Genomic DNA, 16,455 nt, shown 5'->3' with positions numbered 1-16,455 from the left:
GGTTTGGAGAAACCAGTTGAATTTCTGGTGGAGTTGCCTTACAATGGTGGTGCCTGGCTCAGGGCTGGCCAGGGAGTGGCCAAACCCTCCCCCACCTGCCAGGGTTTCTGTGGTGGGAGTAGAAACAAGAAAGTCTAAGGCTGAGGCCGCTGCTATGTCTTGCATGCAGCAACCTGGAAAATCATGTTAATCAGGAGACAAAAATCCCTCTACTCTGAACTAAAAAAAAAAAAAAAATCCAATGAACAAAAATAAGATACTCAACCCACAGCGCTTGAAATGCTGTGGCCGCTGCAATCCCGGTCCTTGATCAATCAACAGTTCTCTAGAAGAATCACATTTGCCAAGAGGGGGCTGCTGGTGCTGATTTGTTTGCCATTCAGGGGTCAGTGGGGAGGGGGGGGTTGGGGGGGTGCGGGCCCAGCCCTTCCAGCTTGCTGGGTGGTGCGAGGAGGCCCTCAGAGATTGCTGAAGAGTTCGTTTTTCTTGCTCCAGTCCATCTGCGGGGCCCGTTTGTTGCTGCGCTTCTGGTGGGCCCTCTCTCTGGCCACGGCCAGGGAGATGTTGAAGTCTGGGATGGGGTCGGAGGAGGAGGTAGATGAGGGTGCTGCGGAGTCCTGCTTCTTGGGGCTGTCTTGGGAGTTCAGCTGAAAGAGCAGGGGGAGGCAGAGCGGGAGTCAGTGCCGGGCGAGGCGTCCTGGTCCTCAGCCTTGGAGGTAGCTCCTTGGGGCAGTGCCCAGGGAAGCCAGGTCACAAGAACAGAACGTGGCTCAGCAGGTGACCCCGAGGCAGGCTGGTGTGCCAGGCACGAGTGTGGCCTGAGAACGGGGTGCCACTAACCCAGTGCCACCCCTGCCCACCCGCCGGCCTACCTCCTCGCTGGTATCACTGGAGGTGGACCGTGCCAGGGCTGGCCTGGGGTTCTCGGAGGCCACCTCGGCCAGGGTTTCATAACTGTTCTCCTGGCAGAGAGAGGACAGGTGTGGGTGGCGGGGAGTGGGTTGGGGAAGTCCCGAGCAGGAGAGGGAGATTCCAGGGAAGACCGGTGCCTTGTCTGAGAACCTCCACTTGGGCCCTTGCCATCTACCCGAGCCCCCGGCCTGAGCCTGCCCGCGGCCCTCAGGGGACTTCCACTGTTACATTCCTCCCAGGACCAGAGGGGAGCCTGGGTGCAGGCTGGGAGGACCCTTTGGGGATTAGCTGAACTGCCCATTCCCAGTCCTCCCAGTGAGGCCTTCAGGACAGCCTTGCCATTTGGGCCAGTGACCAAGGAGAGGTTCCTGGGGCGTGGGAAACCCCTGTGATGTTCCCTGAATCTCCTGTTGCCACCTAATTACTTGGACTTGACCCAGGAATCTTAAAACTAACCCCAAAGCAGCTAAAAAGGGCTTAGGAGTGAGGAGTAAGGTGCATGAGATTCTGCACCCCAAATGGAGTGACAGGTGGTCCAGGGACGCCCCCTGCTGTGTCCCCCAACAGGTGGCCCTGGGCAGGGGAGACGGAGCAGACCGTGCAGAGAGCCTCGCTCCATGGTCAGTCTACCCCAGAGTGAAGGCCTTGGCCAGGCCTTCAGCTTGGCGCTCAGCCCCTGCCTGGGTTCCTGGGGCCGGGCTGGCGCCGGGCCCTGCCATCTCAGCTCTGGCCTCCACTGCCTTCCCTTCCCTTCTGCCTGGAAGAAGGAGGGGCGGGGGGCTTTGTTCTTCCAACCCAGACTGGAAGTAGCCGGGCAGCAGGCGGCCAGACACTGCTGCTCTGTTCTTGGGGGGAAGAATGGCCTCTTCTGTGTGGGGGACTTGGAGGCGGGGCTTGTTACCAGGATGGTGGGGTGCAGAGGGGCGTGCCAGGTCTCTCCTTGGTCCCAGGCAGGGGTCGAGGGCACACCGGTAGGTATATAGTGTGGACTCAGGAGGGAGTAGCTCGGAAATGAGTTTCCACCGGGGCCAGCGGGCTGTCCTCCCAACCACACCCCCTTCCACCCTCCTCCCGCAGCCCCCCGACTAGAAGCCAGAGAAGCAGTTAGGGGTTCACCTTTACCTTCTGGATCTCCCCATTGGTAAAGGGCTCAGGCAAGGGACCTAGTGAAGGGAAAAAGCAGAGGTGAGTCCAGAAGCTCTGGGCACGCGGGCAGGTGGAGCGTGGAGGGAGAGGTGTGGGGCTGGGAGAGATCTCGTTCCCTAGTCAGTGTCTTGGCTGCACCCCACTGTAAGTGCGGCTGCCACTCTGACGGCCCGGCACACACTGTGCGTGAGTGTACCAAGTTTCATAGCACAACCTGCTCTGACCGCACCCCGCCTTCCCTCGCGGCCTCACAAAGCTCATGGACGGTTTCTACTCGCTTTCCTGAGAAAGAATGTGCTGGTCGCTGCCTACTAACCCAATCGCACGAGCCCCTGATGGAACATCAGCTGCTTGAGCCAAGCCCTGTCCCGGATGGGGCTGAGAGGGCCGGCCGCCCGTCTAAGAATCACCAGGGAAACTGGTTAGGAGCAGATTCCTGGGCCCCGGCACCGGAGCCTCTGGTCCAGTGGGGCTGAAGCGGCCCGGGAATCGGAATGTTCCAAAGGCTTCCTAGGAGACGGAACTAGAACCACACCCAGCTGCCCCTGCCGCAGCCTACTGGCCAGTGTGGAGAGAGGACAGGAGGGCTCAGGGCAGTGTCCCAGCCAATGGGAACAGGAAGGTGGCCGGAGGGGTCAGAGGGAGCGGACGCTGCCTGGGGTCACTCTCACTGGGCTCATCTGGCCAGAGGTCCCACGTGGCTGCAAGGGGAGCTGCTCCATTTCTGGGGACTAGTCAGCCTGGGCGGATTTCTTCTGAACTTAGCTTAACATTGTGTCTGTCCTCTCCCCCCGACCCTGGACCCCAGTCTAGGCAGCCAGGCATACCTGCCTCTCACCTTTCCTCCCTTCCAACACCCTTGGCCTTCCCACAGTGGCCGGCAGGGGACTGTTAGGACATGGGGACGTTCACTCCCACTGCCCCCAGGCTGAATGGGTAGGTGACACCATTCTGGAGAGACCAGGAGGGACACTGGGGAGACCTGTCCCAGGGCCTCTCCCATGCAGGTCTTCTGGGAAGGGCTGCAGTCACTCTGTTCTCAGGGCCCCCCCGCCCCCCATCCCAGCCAGGCAGGGAGGGAGGGAGGTGCGGGCTGGTGCCCTGGCACTGAGGGGAGAAGGTGCTGGAGGAGGCCGGGAAGGAATCTGAGGAGCTGGGAGGAACCCAGACCTCTGCGGTGTCTCCTTCAGGCCATGTCCCCAAGAGCCAGGCTGGGGCTTCTCTAGGCCTCAGTTTCCCCTCACTGAGACGGGGAGGTGGCATCCCACCTCCCATGCAGAGTCTGCTAGGGATTTCCAACTAACCCCCGACTCCAGCACCCCTAGCACCCTAGATTGAGCTTGATAGGATGGGGCCTTCCCAGTCGGCCCCTCCAGCCAGGGATCCAAGCCTATGTCATGTCCTTCATGTGGAACCCCCCTTACAAACAGAACCCTTACACCTTCAGGGAGGGGCCGCCCATTGCAAAGACCAAAGAGGTTCTATCCCTGACCCGGCCCCCCCCCCCCCGCCCCCCCCCGCCATCTTCCCAGAGAGAAAATGCAGACCAGGGAGCAGAGCGCTGCTTAACTCCTCCCTGCCCCCACTTAGCTTGGGCTCGGGCAAGGGGCCGTGCCAGGCTTGGCAGGGTGACCGTGGGGGGTGGGGAAGACAGGGGCCCAGGGACCAAGGGGGGACCCACTGCTCTCTCCAGCCAGCAAGCCTGGGTTTCCAAGACAACCTGAGAGAAGGGAGGGGGAGGCACTGGGCCCCTGTCACTGGACTCTGATCTGACCAGGCGGCAGCCCCAGAGTTAACCCTTTCCTGGCATAGCCCTGCCCTGAGAACGTGGTGGGGTGAGGGGCTGGGTTTCCTTTAGTGCTGCGCTCTGGCCCACCTCACCATCCCTTGTGCCTGCTTACCTGTCACATGCCGTCCTCAGAAACCCAAGGCCCATCCCTGCTTCCTGCTGATACTAGCTCGGCCCCCCTCCCTCCCCACCCACACCCCTTGGCCTCCCCGGAAGGAGAGGGAGGGAGCATCGCAGCAGGAAGCTGTCAGCCCTCACCTGGGACCCAGTCACGCCCAGAACTCTGGCCAACATCCCTGCCTTGGGGGCCTCCAGCCACCCCGCCCAGCTTACCGTGCAGGTGCTCGTGAGACGGGATCACTTTGCATTTCTTGAAGAACTCATCGGTCTCCTTGTCCACCACCAGCAGCTTGGTCTCCTCGCCGCCAGCCTTGATGGCAGACACCACATCCCCGTGCTGCTTGCCCTCCATGCAGACGCCGTTCACCTGTGGGCGGGGCATGGTTACCAGCACAGGTCTCAGTTCTGGGGGCGTCGGGCGAGGAGGCACAAGTGGTCCTCTTCGTCCTCAGCCAGTTGGCAATCCGGGGACACGGAGCCCCCCTCGCCCAGAGTCCTGAACGAGGCAAGGGGTCCTCCCGCTTGATAGTCAGATGGGAGGCAGGACACGTGGGAAAAGCCAAGGAAAACACCCGGGGAGACTACGCCAACAGCTGGGAAGACGGACGGGCAAGGCCTGGGGTCTAGGTGGGCCCCAGCTTCCCTGTGGACCTGCCTCGGCCTCGCGCCCCGGCCCTGGCTTGCTCAGTGTAAAATGAGAACCTCTAAGGTTCGGAGACTGAGATTCTGGGACCTGCCCAAGGCCTTGGCTCGGTTTCCTCTCTGCCCAACAGCCTCACTCGGGAGAGGACTTCACCCTCGCACTCCACCCTGCGCCTGGCGTGGAGGACGCAGGAAGCTCTGGGGGTGGCCCTGGATGTCGACCTGGATCGATGGGTGAATCATGAACTGCCAAGTATGTCTGCTCAGTGAAGAGGCTCCCAGGGGAGGCAGGGAGGAAACCAGTCCTTTGCCTACCCACCATCTTTCCTTCCCTCCTGCCCGCCCACCATCCCTCCCGCCGGCATCTACACATCAGGGGCTAACCAAGGAGCTGCTGGTGTGATGGCTGCCCCAGGAGCTGGCTGTCTCTGTTGGGGGGAGCCTGGGGAGAAGGCGAGAGGCATTACCTCCACGATACGGTCCTGGGCCTGGAGCCCCGAGGCCTCGGCGGGCGAGTCTGGGTCCACTGACCGGATGAACTGGCCTGGCTTGGTCTTGTCGCTGTGCAGGTTGAAGCCGTAGCCGTTGGGACCCCTCTTCATGGCGCAGAGCCGAGGCCGAAGCTCACGCTGTGGGGATAAAGCACAGTCCGTGTCGTTCCAGTGTCCTGGGCCCCACTCTCCCCGCCTGTGCCCAGCGCCAGCTCCCACCAGGAAGATCTGATAACAGGCAAATCTGCTGAGATCCCACTGCACCGGGGAGAACGCTGGCCGGGGCTCCCGACACTGCGTGGAGACCCCATGTTGCAGCGAAATGTCTGGGTGACCCTCGGCAACAAGGCTCCTCTCCAAGCCTCAGTTTCCTGTTCTGCAAATGAGGAGTGCGGACAGAGTAGCTTAAGTCCCTCCCCTTTTGACATTCTATGGTTATTTTGATTGATACCTTGTCCCTCCTACCAACGGCTCAGCTGGCCCTCCTGGGGGGTGACAGGTGGGTACCTGACATGGGGTGGGGAACCCTGGCCTCTGTATAAGATGTGAGGGCCGTTTCAGTGCAAGAGATCTGCCTGTGCCTTCGCAGGTGGCCCTGGCCAGGCCACGGCCGCAGCCACAAGGGGTTCCTTCAGCCCAGCCCTGCTATTCAGGGCCCCTTCCCCATCCAGGCTCCTGTCTGCAGAGGGAGGCAGGCCCGGTGTTTACTGAAAGCTGGGCAGCGTGTTTACAGTAAAGCCGTTCCTCACGCAGGCTCCTGTCTCTCCCCCGCCAAGCCGAGTGGCCAATGACCACAGACCAGGGGGATGCACAGTCGGGGGTCCTGGACAGGACAAGAACCCCACTGGTGGAGCCAAGACCGGTCTAGCAGAGAATAGCAGAAGCTCAGAGATCCAGCTGGTCCCCAAGGAGCACACAGACACCCAGCTGGGACCATCCCGCCATCCTCGGGCCGCCTCGGGCAGCTGAGCTCGCGGCTGCGCGGCTGCAGCCCAGAAGGCGTGTACATGATGCAGAGAATCGGGTGTGAGTGGGCAGGACACTGCCGCCTGAGCACCAGGGCTGACTTGGGGTCCCTCTCCCCCTACTCCCAGGCCTAGGGCAGGGCACAGCAGCCAGCCTATGAGCTCTGGGCTGCCCCTGGACACCAGGCCACGAGCAATGGTTGAAGTCAAGGCCCTGGCCCAGGTTCCAGCTGCCCCACTGTGTGACTTGGGGCAGCGATTTCCTTCTCAGAGCCCGTTTCCTGAGGCTCTTAACATAAAAGCAGACACCCCACAAGTGTACAGTCCCTGAGCGGAGTACTTTCCCACTGTTGTGAACACTCACAAACAGTCAAATGAAAGTGAGAAGTGAGATTCTGGGGCTCGGGGCTGGGTCCAGGTTGCTCTGAAACCCCAGTCGCAGCTGGGAGTGGAGGTGAGGAGGGTTCACAGGCCACCTGTCCCTACTGCCGGCCCAGGAGGCAGCGCCATCAGTCCCCACCCCTCACTCTCAGGGTGACTTTGCCTCCGTTAAGTGCTGGGGCGGATCTTTCTGTGCTTCAGGATGTTGGTGGGGGGTGTGAACAGGCCAAGACAGGAAGGAGGGCTGACAGTTGGGCCTGCGGGTACCCTAATCTGGGCTAGAGGCCCAGGCCCCCCTTTCTCTGAGTTCTCATTCCTTCCCATTCCTCGTGGCAGGGCCCCACCAGCATGCCCAGCTGATGCCTGCTTATCCGGCCAGCACAGCCCTCTGGGATCTGGGATCTCGTTCCTGTTCCGGGTGTAAGACAAACTCTTCTCCCCTCAAGCTAATCCCTCCGCAAAGCTGTTGGCCGCCCTCCCCCAGGCGAGGTGAGCAGAACAGGTCTGACCAGCTGCTGCCACCTGGGCAGGCTCAGCTTTCGGCCCAGCCAGGCTCAGCTCCACCACGGCCCTGAGAACGTGGGGAGGGAGGGGCAGCTCCCTTGTCTGCCTCTCCCCACCTGCCCTCACTCCGAAGAGCCTTCCCAGAGCAACCTGGCCCAGGCTGGTCACCCCCAGCTTCAAGATGGGGAAACTGAGACTCGAGATGCCATGCCCACTGCCTGACGTCACACATGGCGTTACAGGGGAGGAGCCCGAACCCCAAGCCTGTCTCTGACTTGGAGCCCGTGTTCCTCCCACCATCTGTGGGCTGGCACCTGAAGACCCAAGTTCAGACTGGGAGGTGCGCACGGCCCCCCAACCCCCACCCCGGAGCTGAGGCCTCAGCAGGGTCACAAGCACTGGAGTCCTCTCCCCGAGGTGCCTGCAGCCTCTGCGGGGAGGGGCCTGGGAGCTGATGAAACCACAGCCTTCCTTCCGGGTGCGTGAAAGGTTCTCGCAGCCAGAGCTAAGCCTGAGCTTGGGATAGGCGATGACAGGGACAGCGAGCAGCAGCCTGGGCTGGGCCTGGGCGGGGAAGGGGGCAGCGTGGGTGCTCTCCAGGTTGCAGGGCTGCACTGCTGCCCGGGGCTCTGTGTCTCGGGCTCCCCTTACTGAGCCTTGCTGGTGACCTGTCCTTAAAGCTGGAGGCCGCACTGAGCCACGAGGATGGAAGAAATAAGGGACCCAGCCAGAGGGGTCAGGGACCTGCTCATTGCCCTCTGGGCAGGCGGACAGGAAACCCCTTCTGAAGTGTTGGACACCCACAGAGCCCCATCCTGCACCCGCCTTCCCAGGTCCCCAGAGGCTCCTCCCTTCCCAGGGCCAGCTGCAGGCTTGCATTCCTCCCAGAGACCAGCTTGTTTCTCCCCGCCCCCCCTCCCCTCCCCGCTGTCTCCAGGAGGTGTCAGCGCCAGCTGCTGAGTCAGCCCAGCCCATCCTGGGTGGAGACTGGTGCTGACAGGAGTCCCTGGGGGCAGCCTCCCTGGGGGTCGTGGGGCTGGCCCAGTCCTGAGGAGAGAAGATGGGAGGGGCCAGCTGCCCGGAGCTTGGCCACAGTGGGTCCTGGGTTAGAGCTGGGCAGGGCCTGGGGAGAGGGGGAAATGGCAAGTCCAAGCCATCCCCGGCCTGCGGTGTGGCCCAGGGGCTCAGGGGGAGCCTTGTGCTGGTGCTCGAGGGGTCCAGAGCCGGGCTGGGGGTCACTACAAGAGAAACATGGTCTCAGGGTGTTCAGAGCCTCAGGGAGCACAGCTCAGAAGTAAAAATCAGGTTCTGCTCAGTGAGGAGACTGGCAGAGACCTGTAAGCGAGAGGAAGGAACGTGAGGCAACGGTGGCCAGTGGGCAGTGCAAACGGGCTGGGGCGGCATGAGTCTGAGTCACTTCCAGAAAACGCCAGATCCACTTTCTGGAAAAGACCCTGCCAGGAGACCTGCCTCCAGACTCATGGCGCCACCAGGTTCTCGGGCTGCTCCAAATTCTGTCCCAGGCCTGCCTCCTCTCTCCCAGGGAGCCCAGCCCCACCCCAAGTGGCCGCCCAGTCACCTCCACCCCCGCAGCCCAGGGAGCGGATGGCGGGCACGGAATTCAATAGGCACCACCAGCAGCCACCTGGAAAGCCGGGGAAAGTCGATACCCTAATCCCAGTGACTGTCTCTGGGGATCAGGCCCAGGGGAGGATGGCTGGGGGGCCAACGCCCCGCTGGGCCTGGCCCCTCCCTGGCCGGTGCCATGGTGAAGAGCCCATATAGAACAGCCAGGCAGCTTCCTGCAAGGGGCGGGCTGCAGGAGGGGAGACTACCAGGTGGCCAGGGGAACAATAGAGGTGACCCTCACCTCCCAGGGCTGCCCATCCCCCCACCCCCGCCCCAGCCCCACCCAGCCCAGGGCTCCTGTTTATGCACCTAAGAAAGGTGCCCCAGCCAACAGGGCAGGGGAAGGGCCTGGCTGTCCTGGTGGGCAGGCAGAGGGAGTGCTGGGCTAAGGAACCCTGGCTGCTCAGGGAGCAGCTCAGTGCTCTCAAGGAAGCCAGGTTGGAGAGCCGGCCCTGCCTGGGGTGACGGGTGACGGGGAGCATGCGGGCACTGTCCTTAGGGCAGGCCGGGAAGTGACCAGGACCCAGCCTACTGGCCAGTGTCCCCAGCTCTAGGTTCATGGGTCCTCTCCTCACCCCGGGGGAGGTAGAGGCTTGGCTGCCACTGACTCATGCCCTGAAGTGGCTCCACTTCGCCCCACAGGACCTCCCGTCTAAGGAATGTTAGACACCTCCAATCGCAAAAAGCGAGCTGCTTCTAGCCCTCGACCCTGAACTTCCTGCTGTTTCTCCGTGGAGAGGCACTTTTCTGGAGCCCAGCAGGGTGGGATCTAGGAGGGAGACATAAGCTTAAGTGGCGGCCACTTCTCCAACAGGCCCCAGTAGGGGCCCTGAGCCAGATCCCCCTCCGGCTCTTTCCTCCCAGTGCTGTCCAGCGACCCATCTGAGGGAGAGGCTGGCTCAGGTCTCCCCAGGGCTGGGCAAGGCTGGGACGGAGCAGGCTGGTACGTGGGCTGCTGCCTGGCTGGCCACCTTCCAGGCTGGCCACCCCATGCCCGCGGCCCAGCAGGCACTCCACTTCAGCCCCCCTGATCCCTCCTCCTCCTCCCCCAGAGAAGCCGCTGGATTTAACTCCTGTGGCCTGTCTCACGAGGTTACTTGTAAGAACCTTCCGGGAGCTTGTGAAACTGGAGCGCTACTGAAAGACTGTTTACTGAGCACTTACTATGCGCCTATCACGGCACTAGGACTTTATGTGTATTTTCTTGTTAAAACTCAATTATAACCCTGCAAGGAAGGTATTATTGCCCTCATTTCACAGATAAGGAACTCAGGTTCAAAGAGAGCAGGCTCCGAACGCAGATCCAGACCAGCATTATCCAATAGGAATATAATGCCAGTCATCTAGGCGTTAAAGAAGAAACCATTCCACAGGCCCAATATGGCATCACTCATGTTAATAACCCACGACACCACACCTCGACTCACTACCTGGTCTAACTGCGGATTCAACCTCTCCAAGAAATATCATCTTAATCAGTCAGTCTGGAATTTTCTGGACAAACACCAGTAAGGTAACCCGTCCCCTGGGCCCTCTCCCCATAGAGAGAAGAGGCAATCTGCAGGATTAGAACCCTTCCCAAAGCACAGATGTCAGGCCCCAAATCGCCCATTCTTTTCCTTTGCCCATAGTTCCTTGGCTGCATCCTCTTCCTATAAAATTCCTCCATTTTGTCCAACCCCTCAGCGAGCCGTCCAGTTGCTATTGGGATGCTGCCCAACTCACGCGTCGTTTTATTAGTTGAATTTTTTGGGGTTACATTGGTTAATAAAATTATATCAGTTTCAGGTGTATATTTGTATAATACGTCACCTGTATACAATTGTATTGTGTTCACGACCCCATGAATCACCGAATAAAGCCAATTTGACCTTCAAATTTACTTGGTTGAATTTTGTTTTTTAGCATAGGGAATTTAAAAATTTTCTATGGGGTACATTAAAAAGTAAAAAGAAACAAGAGAAACGAGTTGTATTATCTTATTTAACACAGCACATCCAAAATATTATCATTTCAACAGGTAATCCATTTAAAAGACTATCCATGGGCTATTTTACATCTTGTTATCTGTACTAGGTCTTTAAAATCTGGCATTTACGCTTACAGCACCTCTCAGTGTGGACTGGCACATTTCATGTACTAGGAGCCACACGTAGCCAGTGGCTGTGGCAATGGCCTGCTTAGGTCCTCACCCATTTGGCTGTCAGCCCCAAACATTTCCAGATCCCCACCAAAGACCTTATAACACGGAGAGATGGGAGCTCAACTGCACAACAGAGAGCAGCACCTTGAACCTGGACCTCAGGGAATCGGTAGCATTTGTCTTTTTCTAGGGCAGGAACCTAAGCATTGCCTAGGGGTCTAAGGAAGGCCAGGCCAATAGTCAAGATCAGCCTCCAGGGAAGCCCTTTGTACTTCAGGACAGCCCAGAGATAGCGAGGGCGGATTCTAAGGACCCGAGGGTGAAGGCAGAGACTTAGTCACCAGTTTCCCCACCCAGCCCATCTCAGGAGAAGGGATGGATGGGTCTAAGGAGTCCGCCCTTTCTGGGCGGAGGTGTTCCATCAGGTGCTTGAAGGACACTGCGGGGGACAGGAGCACCTGGGAGTTCTGGCCCAAAGGGCTCAGCTACCTGGACCCTTGCAGGGAGAGGGTCCAAGCAGCATGAATCTGTGCCACTGTGATGGGCAGACCAGCTGGAGAGTCAGGCCCCCAAGCACAATCCAAATGTGTGGCCAAATGGGTATGCAGGTAGACACTGGAGTCAGAGCAAGCTGGGTTCCAGGACACACCCCTGAAAGTAAGAGCCAGGGGCTATCCTAGGGGAGAGAGAGACCCCCAAAACATGGCCTAGAAGGAGGACCCAACACACAAAAAGGTCACACACCCTGTCCATTTCACATCCAAACATCCTGAGCTCAAACCCGGTTCCGTCCCCCCAGAAATGGGGAAGAGGCTGCTAGGCTGCCAGATACTTGTGCCCGCCCACCCACCTTGCTAGCTGGGGTGCCTGCACCATCTTTGCCCCTGGGGTCAGGGTCAGGTCTGGTGGAAACCACCCCACACCGGGCACGGGCACTGACACAGCCACACCCCACCACTGAACCCTCTCAGCAACCCTGGGTGCTGGCATCCCATCTCAGAGATGTAGAAGCTGAGGCTCACAGGGAACAATGGACAATGAGGGGCCCAGAGCCAGCGGGCTGGCAGGACTGACCCCAAAGCCCAGGCATTCCGGTTTTCTAATTTTAAAATGGAAGCTGCTAGAAGGCAAGAAAAAGGAGTGGGTAGATTCTTCTGGAATTCCGATCTCTGGGCGTGTTTGAGGCTTTGAGGCGTAAACAGGCCCAGGTGTACTGGAACGAGATGACTTAGGACAAAGGTCGCCGGTGGCTGTTATGCATTTATTCACTAATTCACAAAATTTGATTGAGCCGCTCCCTACTCTGTGTAAGGCACAATGCCGGGGACATAAACACAAATAAGGGCAGGTGTGGCCCTGGGGACTCGCCACGCCGTGACAGCGATCATAAACAGAGAATTCAAATCCTGCACGTTTGTCCAGAGCAATAGCGGAAGGACAGGGAGTGGGAGGAGGTGAGGAGAGGCCCCTGGGGAAGCGAGTGGCCTTGGAGAGTGTGCCGCGCGGAGAAGGGGCTGAAGGGGACCAGGTGTGAAGGCTCAAAGGCCAAGCCAGCATGATGTGCTAGCGGGGAGTTTGGACCCTTGGTGTGGTTGGGTGGACACAGCGGGGAGGTGGGGAGAGAGGCTGCCAGGTTGTGACAGGCTGTGGAACGTGATTATTCAATAGGAGCGACACCCTTAGTTGAGCACATACTTCGTGCCAGGTGTGGCTGCAGCTGCACTTGCCTAACGAGGGAGGCTGATCCAGGGCTAGTTGCCCCATGGATGGGGCAACAATTGCTGTGGAATATTTACTGATTCATATACCAACAACCAACGTTTACCGCCCACTTGGTGCCAGGCATTGAGCTTAACAGACACCCTTGAGTAATCCTGACAACCCTTCAAGGCTGCTGCTGTCGCCCCCAACTTACACAAGAGGAAATGGAGGCTTAGGGAGGCTGAGGTGGCCCCGCCAGTACAGTGGTGCTGGCTTAGGCCTGCCCGTTCGCCGCTGTGAGTCCCTGTGCCAGGCGCCAAGCTCCAGGGGGTTAGGTCCCATCCCTGTGGGTGGAGGCGGGGAAAGCCACCACAAAGGGGGGCAGAGACGGAGGCACACCTCCACCTCCTTCCACACAGCGCGACAGGCCCCCTCACCCTCTGCCCGTAGCATTCCCGCCCCAAGCTGGTCTTCCCCATCAGATGTCCCCTGCCGCCCAGGCCCCTTTCCAAGTAACAGCTTTTCCACGTGAGGATAATGGAGAGGCCGAAACAGCCCCACGGAGAGGCCTTTTAGGGAAAATAATTTACAATGTTTATTAACATTTTTGTGGTGACAGAACGGGTCACCTTCAAGTCCACCAGATTTCATGGGAATTTCCCACTGGAGGGACTTAAGAGTGCTGACTGGCTGTGCCCAAGGCTACAGGCAGTGGCTACGCAGCGCTCGGATTCCAATGCCTGGGCCTAAAGGAGCTCCGTTCAGCATCCCACAGGGGTGCGAGTGCTTCCCGTTATGTGTAGAGTTCTAGAGGACAGGTGTCACTGTAATCCAAGGCCCCCACTTTACAGATGGGAGAACCAAGGCTCAGGGAAGTTCTGATTTGCTTGTTGACCTGAAACCCCAAGAGGCCTGGTGACGGTGTCCCCAGGACCGGGGCTGGTTCTCCTCCCTAACCCGGTACACACAAACCGCCGGGGGCCTGGGGTTCTGTGCTCACCCAGAGAGCAGGAAGCCAAGGCTGCTGCCTTTCAGATGGCACGGGGGAGGAGGGGAGGCATGTGCTAGGTCCTCCCCCGGGGCCCTCCCACACGCAGCAGCAAAACCAAAAGGGTAGTGGGAGGAGCTTGACCTGATGCAACTTCGGGTGTGGGGGGTGAGGGGTGGCGGGTTACTTGTGGGAGTGCCAAAGTCCAGAAAATAATGGAATGGCAAATCGATGCACTCAGCAAAATGGATTTCTGCCTGGGACCAGAGGTCACGGGCTCCAACTCCCTGGTGTTGACCCCTGGCTGGGGTGCTCTGGCCCCTGCCCCACCCTTGCCAGTGCCTGCTCGGTAATGGCAGGAAGTGGGAGCCTGGTGGCCCTGGCATTCCTGGCACTCCACTCCGCTGGACAGGGCTCCGAGTGACCTCACTTCCGTTACTTCCACTGATCAGTTGGTCCTCTCTGGCTCCACCTTCTACCTTTAGGCTGAGCTGTGCCCTTTCTCTGACCAGGGGAGGCTCCTGCTGGCGCCACGAACACCTGAGCCACATGCTGCCACCAGGTGGAGAGCCACCAAATGGGCCCACGCCCTGCTCCCCCCCAGTCGGCACCCCGAGGCCTCCCCCTTCAGACTTTGGGGACAGAGCCTGAGTACAACTCCAGTGTTGCCCCTGCTCATTCTGCAGCTGACCCAGACTGGGATCGTTTTTGGGAAACTCTAAACATGGGTAAAAGCAACCAGACTTCCTGCTGTCCCGGGACTGGAGTGAGGTGGCTGCCTGGGCAGGACCCCCTTCCCGAAGCTGCTGGCTGGCCCCTGCATGGCCCAGCGCCACGGACCACTCCCTCTCCTCCCTCCCCCAGCCGTCTTTCTCCTCCAAGATCCTCCCTCCCGCGCTCAGATACCAGCGAGCGCTTACTCCTCACATTCCTGAGAATCATAAATCCTAGGAGGCAGAGCCGCCGGAGACCTCTGCAACTCCACCCCACAGCGCCCAGGTTGGTGGGGCTTCCTCTCTTTTCTTAGAAGTCACACCGGACTTGAAGGAGGAGGATGAAGTCCAGCCGCTGAAGTTAATGATACACATACCAGGGCTGGAGGGGAGGCGCGGAGACAGCCCTGCCTGCCACCCCTTTCCCCCTCCCCCTCCCCCTCCCAGCGCCCGGGCTCCGCGGGTCCCACTTGCTTCATCCCAGCTCCAGTTACCACCCACTGGGGCCACGGAGGAAGCTGGCACCTCTGGGCAGGCTGGGAATCGGGTGGCTGAAAAGCCGGCCCCGGGATGGGCGGGATTAGAGGTTTCCCCAAACAGGGGAGCAGCCACCACCAACAGAACAGAGGAAAGAGGGGACTGGGCCGCCCACCCTCCCTCCCTCCCTCCCTCCCTCCCTCCCTCCCTCCCTCCCTCCCTCCCTCTCACTTCTAAAGGCCAAAGAACAAGTGGCAAGAAAAGCTCAGAGACCCAGCCCAGCGCGGGGAAGGGGTGGGGGTCGTGGGAAGCAGCCCCAAGCCTGCAACCGCCCGAGCGCCCGGTAGGCGGGCGGAAGCAGCTTCCCCCTCGAGGATCGAGTTTCCAAAAAGACCAGGCTGGGCGCGGGGCTGGGCGTCCGGGCGCCTGGGTCTCTCCCCGATCCCCCTCCCCTCGCCCCGTTCCAGACTTGCCGCCCGGCCCGGGCCCCCACTTACCCGCTCGGGGTGGCTCTTCTCGGACTCGCGGGGTTCCGGCGTGGCGGCCTGCGGCTCATTTTCGCCGACAGCCCCCTTCGCCTCGACGGCGGCCGGCGGCTCGGCCTGCCCGGGCCCTTCCTGGGCGCGGAGCAGCTCCTCCCGGATCTGGACGCCCAGCTTCTGCAGCCGCTCGTCCGTCTCCAGGTCGACCACCAGCAGACGCACGGCGTTGAGCGAGGCGCGGATGCGGCTCACCACCTGCTGGTGCGTCTCCCTCTCCACGTTCTCGCCGTTGACCTCCACCAGCCGGTCGCCTGCCAGCAGCCCCGCCTTCTCGGCCGGCGAGCCGGGCTCCACCAGCCGGATGAACTGGCCCACCTTGCCCTTCTCCCCGTGCAGGTGGAAGCCGTAGCCGTTCGGACCCTTCTCCAGGCAGCAGAGCCGGGGCAGGGGCGCCCCGGCCGCCGCGTCCGCGCTCATCTCGCCCTGCGACGGCTCAGCGGTTCGACGCGGGGTCCTGTCGGGGGCCGGAGACGGGACGACCCAGCCCTTTCCCCGCGGACGAGGAAGCTGGAGGGAGCGCCGCGAGGACTCCCGGCGCCGGCGGAGCGAGCAGGTGGTCCGCGAAAGGCCGCCGCGCACCTCGGGGAGCTACACTACGAGCGCACGGACCAATCCCCGCCCGCGCGGCGTCTGAGCTTCCCAGAACCCGCCCCGACCCCTTTTCCTAGGGGGCGGGGCCGCGCCGAGGGTGTGGAGCACCCTGAGCCAATCAGGGACCACAGGCAGGGGGCGCTCTGGCCGGGTGAACGACGCTGGCCAATGAGAACGCGCGGGGGCGGGACCCTGCGCTCCGCGCGGCGCTCGGCGGCGGGAGAAGAAAGAGGCTCAGGAAGTGGAAGTGTTTGTTACCAAGTGGCCCGAGTTGAGGCGGGGGCGGGGCGAGTTCCCGGTGCTGGGCCGAAGGGCCCGCTGGCTCGGTTCTGATTTCTCCCACCCGTGTGTGGCGGGGGTCGAGGAGAGCTAAGCCGGGACCCTAACGTTTTAAACAGCCTTTAGCCAAAACCTTGTGTGCAGCTTCAAGTCGGGGGCTTAGGACGGGGAGGCGGGGGGGGGGGGGGAGCGGGGGAGCGACTGTTGCTGGGGCAACCGATCCCGTTCGGGAACGAGGCTGCGAGGTCCCAGCGGTCGTACAAAAAAGACTGAGATCCACCTCGGACTCAACCGTTGTTTGAATAACGAAGTCTTCGGCTTGTGGAGCCCCTTTGTGCTGTCCCGGGACCTGTTTATAAGGGGGCGTGCTCTCATCCTCACTGGGACGGCGTGAGGACCCAGGAGAGTCACTAAGCGGGGCTGCCCATTGAAGAGGCCATCA

At 60.8% G+C, this 16,455-nt stretch overlaps 1 protein-coding gene across 3 annotated transcripts; it reads right to left on the bottom strand.

Moving 5' to 3' along the window:
• On the bottom strand, positions 1–15,796 carry NHERF1 (NHERF family PDZ scaffold protein 1). 3 transcript variants are annotated; one of them, XM_059671116.1, is made up of 6 exons: positions 15,099–15,796; positions 5,077–5,238; positions 4,181–4,334; positions 2,029–2,075; positions 873–962; positions 1–647 (listed from the first exon to the last, which is right to left on the bottom strand). In XM_059671116.1, the coding sequence occupies exons 1-6, from the start codon at positions 15,558–15,560 to the stop codon at positions 459–461; spliced, it is 1,104 nt and encodes a 367-aa protein (XP_059527099.1). In that variant the 5' UTR covers positions 15,561–15,796; the 3' UTR covers positions 1–458. The 3 variants fall into 3 exon arrangements, with proteins under 3 accessions (XP_059527099.1, XP_059527100.1, XP_059527101.1); XM_059671117.1 differs by having other exon boundaries at positions 2,035–2,075; positions 15,099–15,795; XM_059671118.1 differs by lacking the exon at positions 873–962 and having other exon boundaries at positions 2,035–2,075.
• Between the last annotated feature and the right edge of the window lie 659 nt (positions 15,797–16,455).

Source organism: Myotis daubentonii, chromosome 16, assembly GCF_963259705.1.
Source record: "Myotis daubentonii chromosome 16, mMyoDau2.1, whole genome shotgun sequence".
NCBI classification, from domain to species: Eukaryota; Metazoa; Chordata; class Mammalia; order Chiroptera; family Vespertilionidae; genus Myotis; species Myotis daubentonii.
This window is presented reverse-complemented; position numbering and strand designations above follow the sequence as displayed.